Source organism: Podarcis muralis, chromosome 13 (assembly GCF_964188315.1).
Source record: "Podarcis muralis chromosome 13, rPodMur119.hap1.1, whole genome shotgun sequence".
Taxonomy (NCBI): domain Eukaryota; kingdom Metazoa; phylum Chordata; class Lepidosauria; order Squamata; family Lacertidae; genus Podarcis; species Podarcis muralis.
In genome coordinates, this window is record NC_135667.1 from 27,311,114 (window position 1) to 27,319,145 (window position 8,032).

At 45.7% G+C, this 8,032-nt stretch overlaps 1 protein-coding gene across 2 annotated transcripts; it reads left to right on the top strand.

The window, feature by feature from the left end:
- Window positions 1-691: 691 nt before the first annotated feature.
- Window positions 692-6,812, top strand: TMUB2 (transmembrane and ubiquitin like domain containing 2). 2 transcript variants are annotated; one of them, XM_028702510.2, is made up of 3 exons: window positions 692-804; window positions 2,910-3,562; window positions 5,009-6,812. In XM_028702510.2, exons 2-3 carry the CDS (start codon window positions 3,015-3,017, stop codon window positions 5,361-5,363), a joined length of 903 nt encoding a protein of 300 aa, XP_028558343.1. In that variant the 5' UTR covers window positions 692-804; window positions 2,910-3,014; the 3' UTR covers window positions 5,364-6,812. The 2 variants fall into 2 exon arrangements, with proteins under 2 accessions (XP_028558343.1, XP_077773369.1); XM_077917243.1 differs by lacking the exon at window positions 692-804 and adding an exon at window positions 816-1,479 and having other exon boundaries at window positions 2,914-3,562.
- Window positions 6,813-8,032: the final 1,220 nt, after the last annotated feature.

Sequence of the window (8,032 nt, forward strand, 5' to 3'; positions counted from 1 at the left end):
GTATATGTATATATACACATTTATAAATAATTACTGTAAGTTAAATAAATATACCTTATTTCTTCCTATTGTCAGACGAGTATAACCTCACTGCGTAATTTCAGAAACGTAGGAAACATAACTTCAGAGATAATACAGAATCTTTTCTTTCACGATTTGTGAGTTTTTATGTGGAATGGGACCAGGGTGTGCTAGAAGAAGCGGACAGTGTTACAAGTGTCTAATGGGCCCCAACAGCTGCTTTTGTGTTGTGGGGAGGGAAACAAATTTTACAATGTTCTGATAACGTTTCGGAAACCTCCCCCTCCTAATAAAGTCCCTCTATTATCCTCTTACGCGTGGAGGCTGGGCAGTGAAGCTGGTGGACTGCGCCCAGCAAAGAGTGACCTGAAACAGCCTTGCAGGGCGATCTCTTAACATTGCAGTTAAAAACCCCGATTTCTCCGATTTCCCCCCTTGGGTGGAAAGGTGTGGGGGTGGGCAGGATAAAAATACTCAGACATGCGCATATATATCAATTTATATGGTGCTGTCTGTTCTGTTCACTGGAAAACGAAAGGCATCCCCTCTCACGCTTTTGGAGAAAAACCACATTTCATAGCTGGAGAGTACTGTATATAAAATGATAAATGTACGCAATACTCCTTGGACGCCTAATATAGACGTCACCCATTCCCTTCCACAGCCGCTGCTATGGCAACCGCGGCCTTCCATCCTGGCAACCTCGCGCGCCTCGAAGTGACGCGAGCAGCGGGCGTTAGTGACGTAACCGTTTCCTCTGGGGAAGAAAGGGCTCTCGGGCAGGTGAGTGACAGGTTCCCGGCGGGCCCCCAGCTTGACGCTCCGGGGCCGACACCCCTTTGAAGCGGGCCCTTCCGCTTCTCCCCCCCGGGAAGTCCCTCGGCACCTCCCGGTTGCGCTCCCCGCTCTGCTGCTGTCCTTTCGGCCGGACCTCCTTCCCCTCGGCGCCTCTCCGCCCTTGCCTTCGCTTTCCAGCCCGCGGAAATGTCGGAACTTTCCGCCCCTCTTCCGGCAGCGTTTCCTCTGCCCCGGCACCTTTCCTTTTCGTTTGCACGCTGCTTTTTGGCCCCGCTTCCTCCTCGCCCTGCCTCCTTTCTGTCACCTCTCGCGGCCCTGAAGCTGCTTCCCTTTGTACTGGCGAGGCTCCACGTCCCTTCCCCAAGCAACACCCCCCCCCCCGCCTGGTGGGCTCTTGGTTTTGTTTTTAACTTGGGAAGCAAAACTCATGGCGAAGCCTAAGAAGGAGAACGGAATGGAGAAGGAAACCTTGCGGGGGGGGGGCATCGGGCAGGGGCAATGCCCATAGAAGTTAATAACCAGGAGACAGACGGTTGCTGAAACTTGGGACCGGATCAAAGGTGATGGGGAACATCAGAGCAAGGCTAAAAGACAGGAGTTGAGGGACAGGCTCCTTGAAGGCTTCGTAGAAGGAAGAAGCAGGAACCCAGCAAAAGGCAGGTTGAGGCACTTGGGCAAAACAGAAAAGCTCTCAGCTAGCATACACTTCCTTGGGGGCCAAGGAGGACATGGAAATCACCTGTGCTATATCGTGCAAATAGGAGGACTACATGGAGTGCTTATGTCATGCCAAGTTGTTGGTTCCTTGCTCCCTTATCAATGGAAACTTAATGTGCCCCAGTTTTTTGTTTACTGTGGCTACTTCCCCAGCAGGCCATCAGAGTCAATGGCAGGAGGCTAATTCTTGCCTGTCACATGTATTTTTTCCATCATTGGATAAGGGGGTGGTCTGGGTCAATCTTAAAAATCCTAATGAGATAGAGGGGAGTATATTTCTGCCACTCCCCACCCCCGCCCCTTTTAATGTCAACTGGACAAGAGGAAATTAAAGATATTTTTTCTGGCATGGAGATAAGTAGTGGAAATTGCTTCACTTGCTTAGTTTCTGTACATTGGGTTGCTATTATAAGGTCAGTAACAAAGCTGAGACTGAAGAAAGCATACTCAATCATAGCTGTCTCTTTCCCCCAAGTAATCTGCTTTCTTCACCGTATTGACGTTATAAGACGTTATAGATCAAAAGTACTGTCTTGAATTGGCTGAAAATCTATTGAAAACCAGGACAACCAGCACAGAATAATGTAATGTACTTCTGTGAACTAATCTTCCCCAGGCGCTTCCATGAAGACATAGTTTTGCGTCACAAACTGGTTCTGCAAATGGAAACTTCTCTTAACCTGGAGGCAGTTTTATTTTTTAATATTGGACAGGGAGGCTAGCAGGCAAGAGGATGTGAAGGTCTTAGGTTACAATCTAGTGGAATAACCAAGGCTTCAGCCTACAAGCTTTGGCTTCTATTACAAATATTAGATCTAAATCCCACTTGGTAAGTAAGAAACAAATAAACCTAGTCCCTATAAGTATGTCCTTAAGTCATATAAATTTTGGCTGCTTGATATCTTACTCCTGATAACATGTACCAAGCTGATAAATTAAAAAAAGATTTGTTGGAATACAAAGAAACAGGTCTTCAGAAATCTGATGATTTGTTGGAAAGATAGTGTGCATCAGCATCCAATCTTAACTGCTCTGTTTTCTAGATCCTCTTTCTCACTAAGTATCATCAATCCATCTTTGTACAGATTGTAAAGTATTTTGTACATTGTCTTGTTTATCCTTGCAACACCCTTTCATTCCCATTTTACCACTGGAGAACTGAGGCTGAGATAGCAACTTGCCCAAGGCTCCTTGAGGTCATGACTGAGGTAGGGGCTAAATCTCATGGGACTAGGCTGAGAACTATGAATTGTGCCCCTCTGACTTTGATGCCTGTTTTATTTAACATTCAGAGAAACAGGAAAACTGAAAACAGCGGGTAAAGCCAGGGGTAAAAACCACTGTCTCTCTTTCTCCTTAATTAAAAACTGCAGTGAGACATGGGACTGAAATCCTAATCAGATGCCATCTGAATTTCCCTCTGCTGTCAAGGCCAGAACTGCTATCCTTGTTGCTCCCCCGTTCTCTAAAGCTAAGAGATGGAGCCCCTTGAAGTGACCATCATTGAAGGTGTGGGGGATGAAGTCACTGTTGTGGCTGGCGTCGTGGTCCTTATCATGGCCTTGGTCCTGGCCTGGCTTTCCACATATGTGGCGGATGGTGGCAGCCATCTTCTGGGAACGGTTGTGGCTACTGGAGATTCAGCAGTGATCCACTTGAGCCCCATCGAACGCTACGTGGGGAACTCGGTGTCAGAACAGTCGGAGCCCCAAGGTGCTGCAGAAGGGGCTGAAGAGAAGGCAGAAGAGGGTCCTGCTTCTGATGCAGGTCCTGCAGTTGAGCAAGGAGACAGCAGCAGTAGCTCAGATGCTACCTTAGACCGTCTGTTGGACATTCAGGGCCTGTCCCAAAGGACCTTTTCTATTGCTGCTGATTCCCAAGAGAACCAGAGAGTTCCACAAGCTGTGCCTGTCATGGAGGAGAGTGAACCAAACCCAGGATTTATCAAGGTGCGCCTCAAATTCCTCAATGACACAGAGGAGGTGGCCATTGTGAAGCCAGAAGACACCATTGGCATCCTCAAGAGGTGAGTGGTGTTGAATATGAATAAAATATGCACACGTCCAAAGTGTTGTGTCCACATATTAACAGTGAGTAACATGCAACCTGGTTTTTTTGCAGTTAAAGCAAGTAAGTAAAATGGTTTGTCTCATATGTTGTCAACAGTACTAAACAACTGAAAGCCAAAAGAAATACTTGCACAAGTACATCATCTATACATGTGTTCAAACCATTGATAAGAAAAGGTTTGATAAACAGGATGCAACATCTCAAAATCTTTAGTCACTGATCATTAAAATGTGCATAAAAAAAACCTTTAGCACAAGTTACAAGAAAGAAGATTCCAACTAAACATCAGGAATAGCTTTCTGACATAAGAGCTGTCTGACAGTGGGACGGACTCCCTTGGGAGGTTGTGGATTCTCCTTCATGGGAGGTTTTTAAACAGAGATCATATGGCCATCTGTCATGAATGCTTTAGTTCAGATTCCTGCACTGCAGGGGGTTGGACTAGATGACCCTGCGGGTCCCTTCCATCTCTACAGTTCTATGATTCTACTGTAATCTGAATGACACAATACAATGAGAAAGAATAATGTAGAGGATCATGCAGGTAAATGCTGTCTTGGATACTTATGGCTGACATTTTTTTGTATACTTTCTTCAGTATTGTGAAATAAGTTTTAGTTTTGCACATAAAGAAGTTCTGTCCAAAGGAGACTAGTGGAGGGTGGTTCTGGCATACTGATTATAAGGAACCAATGCATTATATGCAGCTGCGAGCAGCGCTAGCAGATGAACCCTATTCACTTTGAGTGGCATGAAGCATGTTGCACAGCAGTCTGCTGAGCTGAATCATTCACCTGACCTTTAAAAAACAGCACTACACATTTGAAGGTGGGGGTGGGAGATGAACAAAAAATGTTTCCAAAGAGTGGGAAAGCTTCAAAGAAAGCTTTTCAGGTAGGTGGGTGGGTAGGTAAATAGCAAGAGTTGTGTGTAGTTTATTAGCCGACAAAGTGGTTGGGGTGGAGGTTTATTCCTCTTAAAACTTTGAGACCTCCAAGCGCACTCACAGCAGTGCAAGACTTCTGTGCACCGACTACCAGCCCAGCAGCACTTCTTGGAATACCCCTGGGGTGATGTGAGCCATGGGCGCTCCAGGAAGTGCTGCCAGGCTACTAGGATCCAGCATGCAGAAATCCCCCCCCCCCCCCGTTTCATGCACCCCACCAACTTCCACATCCCCTATGAGAACTGCTACTTGTGAACACATTTATTTATAGGGTAGCGAGGTATGTTGTTGCTTATTTTGAAGCGGCCTTACCCCACAACATCATGCCCTGCAGGTATTTTGTACTACAACTCTCCTCAGTCTCCGCCACACCCATTTAAAAGCAGTCCCATCAGTATTCCCTCCCTCTCTCTCTCTTTGACCTAGATGTTCATTTCCTTGTTTTTCTCTCCAAAGCAAGTACTTCCCAGGCCGGGAGAATCAGATGAAGTTTATCTACCAGGGCCAGCTTCTTCAGGACCAGGCACGGACTCTTCGCTCTCTCAATATCCTGGACAATTGCGTAATCCACTGTCATCTGTCTCAGACTGCTACCTCCGCCATGCCTGACCCAGTGGTTGCACCATCGGAAGCTGGCGGTATTACTTTGAGCATGGGCAACCTGATGATTCCCATTTTTGTGGTGATGCTGGCGGTCATCTGGTATTTCCGTATCAACTACCGGCAGTTATTCACAGCCCCGGCCACCATTTCCTTGGTTGGGGCGACTGTCTTTTTTAGTTTCCTTGTTTTCGGGATGTATGGACGATGAGCAGCCATGGGGAAGGAGGGAGTGGCCTTAGCTGCCAAATCTTGAGTGCTCTCTGTTTCGTACTTCCACTCATTCATACCCTGTGAGGGACATATAAAGCTCTTATCCAGAATTCTCCGCTGATGGAGGTTAGAGCTCCACAAAACCTTTGAGTTGAAAAATTGTACTTAATTTCTACATTTTCTATCGCTACAGCATTTGGGTATCTTTGAAGAGTGATGCTAGAAGAGGGGAACGAGACAAGTATAGAAGAGAGCAGGGCCACAGGTGTTTGCTCTGATCTCCCCCTACTCTCAGGATAGAATCCTTTCAGCTGTCAGAAGCATTGCCTTGCTGTCGTCCGGTTTCTAGGCCTCGAAGAGAGATTTGGCTGCAACGTTCTCCTCCACAGCTACTAGGACTTGGAACTTGGTGATGATTATCGTAGAGAACCCATTTGTACTGAAGTACAGTTCCTGTCCCTTATGCTCTTAAGACTTCTGAGCCCCGCAATAGAGGAAACGGGCTCTCCACCTAAGCATTTGCCTGTTTAGTTTGCTGCTGCTACTGCTTTGGAAAGCATGAATGGAATGATCTTTGGGCTCATGCTTCTCTCCATTTCACCGCCACTAATTACATGGTAGTTACACAGTGACACACTGTGAACTAGTGAGACACCTGCCTTCTCCCCTCCCACCTTGCCAAGATACATGCACCTTGAACTGTTCTGAAGACACCTGCCCACTTCTTACTGTATGGACTCCATTGAGATGCTCACACTACCCCTGTGCTGTAGAAAAGAAGAGCCCTCTCCAAAGAGGGCCATTTGCATGTGCACACTCTGCAAGGATTATGATCCAGAATGCCATTAGTAACCAAGATGCTTGCATGGTTTGCCTCTTAACTGTCTACAGGAAGAATATTGGCAGCACTTGGGGGTTAACCAGGTTGACTTACAAGTATTGAAACCACATGTATCTCCTTGGAATTCACCGTCATTGGCTGAGAGGGCTTCAGATAGAAGACAGGCAAGCTGAATTTCCCTTGTCTTCTGTGTCAGAGGTGATGATTTGACATCAAAGACATAAAAGACCAGGACTAGTAAATGTAATCACTACACCCCTCTCCGCTAGGTTGTAGGCGACTTCTCTTTGAGCTTGCTAAAGTATTTTAAATCCCACAACTTGTCTCTTAAGTGGAGGGAGTTGGGGGAGCTAATTAAATTTCAGGCCTCATGGTTGCTAACCTAAGTTGGAACTGAATAACCAACTTCAGATATTTCCGATGGTAATTATCAGTGCCAAGTAATTTCCCACTTCTCCTCAAAATCAATCTCTAGTATTTGTACCACTGATCCAGCTTTTAAAATCAAGGCATTTATTAAAAGTTGTCAGAAATCATTCTTTTAAGTTAAACCTGCTCTTGACATCCACTGTGTGAAATGTATTATAAAAATCCATGCAGATTTTATGTTGTTGTGTTTTCTTCTGTGGAGTTTGTTCAAATCTGCTTGAAGAGGAAGGAAAATAAAAACAGGCATCTGAGTAACTACCCGTGACAATTAAGCATCGCCTCTAAATGACTAGGCAGGGAAGCTTTTTGTAAATTGGGAGAGGTTGGACTCTTCCCCCTGCCCCCTCCCCCAGTCTTTGGTGTGCTACATACGTACGTCCAGTTATTTACTTGCTTAAAAGGGCTTTTGCTGGAGCTGGGAAGTTTCCATACCCAAATTTTATATACTCTATATTCTCTTCATATATAGGTTTTTCACACCACCAAATTCGGAACAGCTTTGCTACATGATCTACACCAGGCATGCCCAACTCCCAAGAGACTGCTATCTACTCCCACTATAAAAAAATGGCAGTGATCTACCCCATTGGATTGACCAAAGTTGTTGAGCTTATGGACATCCCTGATCTACAGTCTAAAACAGGGGTGCCTAACTTGTGGTTCTCTACCTGCTTGCTTCCTATCAGTCCCAGCTAGCATGGCCAGCACTCAGAGGTGATGGGAGTAATCTTGCAACACTCAACCAGAACTAGCCTCACAGCAAGATTGTGTGCTCTATGTAGACTCAAAATTTTGTTTCAAAAAAAGCTAAACATTCTGGGAGTTGGACAGCACTCTGAGTTAGCACCTACATGCTTGCTCCTGCGATTTACTCTAGCTTTTGAGAGGGAGCAGGAGCTTTGTAGCGCACTCATCTCTTCCCCAACCCTGCAAAGCTTTTGCTCTGTAGCTTCTTGAGATTTCACAATGTGCTTATGCCTGCCTTTTGACAATTACGTAGATTATTTTAGACTCACACACTCACACTCAAGTCTTTCAGGTGCTGTCCAAAATTGCATTTTTGTAAATGCAAAAAGCCCTCTGGTTTCAACAGAAGATCTGATTCAACACTAGCTCTCAAGATGAGGATTGAGTAGGCATTGAAAGCAACAATTTAACAGAACTAACAGCAGCCATGGACTGCAGAAAGATCAAACCTATCCATTCTGAAGGAAATCAACCGTGAGTGCTCAGTGGAAGGACAGATCCTGAAGCTGAGGCTCAAATACTTTGGCCACCTCATGAGAAGAGAAGGCTCTCTGAAAAAAACTCTGATGTTGGGAAAGATTGAGGGCAAAAGCAGAAGGGCACAAAAGAGGACGAGATGGTTGGACAGTGTTCTCGAAGCAACCAACATG

Coding starts and splice junctions, on each gene's coding strand:
- TMUB2 (XM_028702510.2), top strand. CDS start 3,015: ATGGAGCCCCTTGAAGTGACCATCATTGAAGGTGTGGGGGATGAAGTC. Junction 3,563..5,008: donor ACCATTGGCATCCTCAAGAG/GTGAGTGGTGTT, acceptor TTCTCTCCAAAG/CAAGTACTTCCCAGGCCGGG.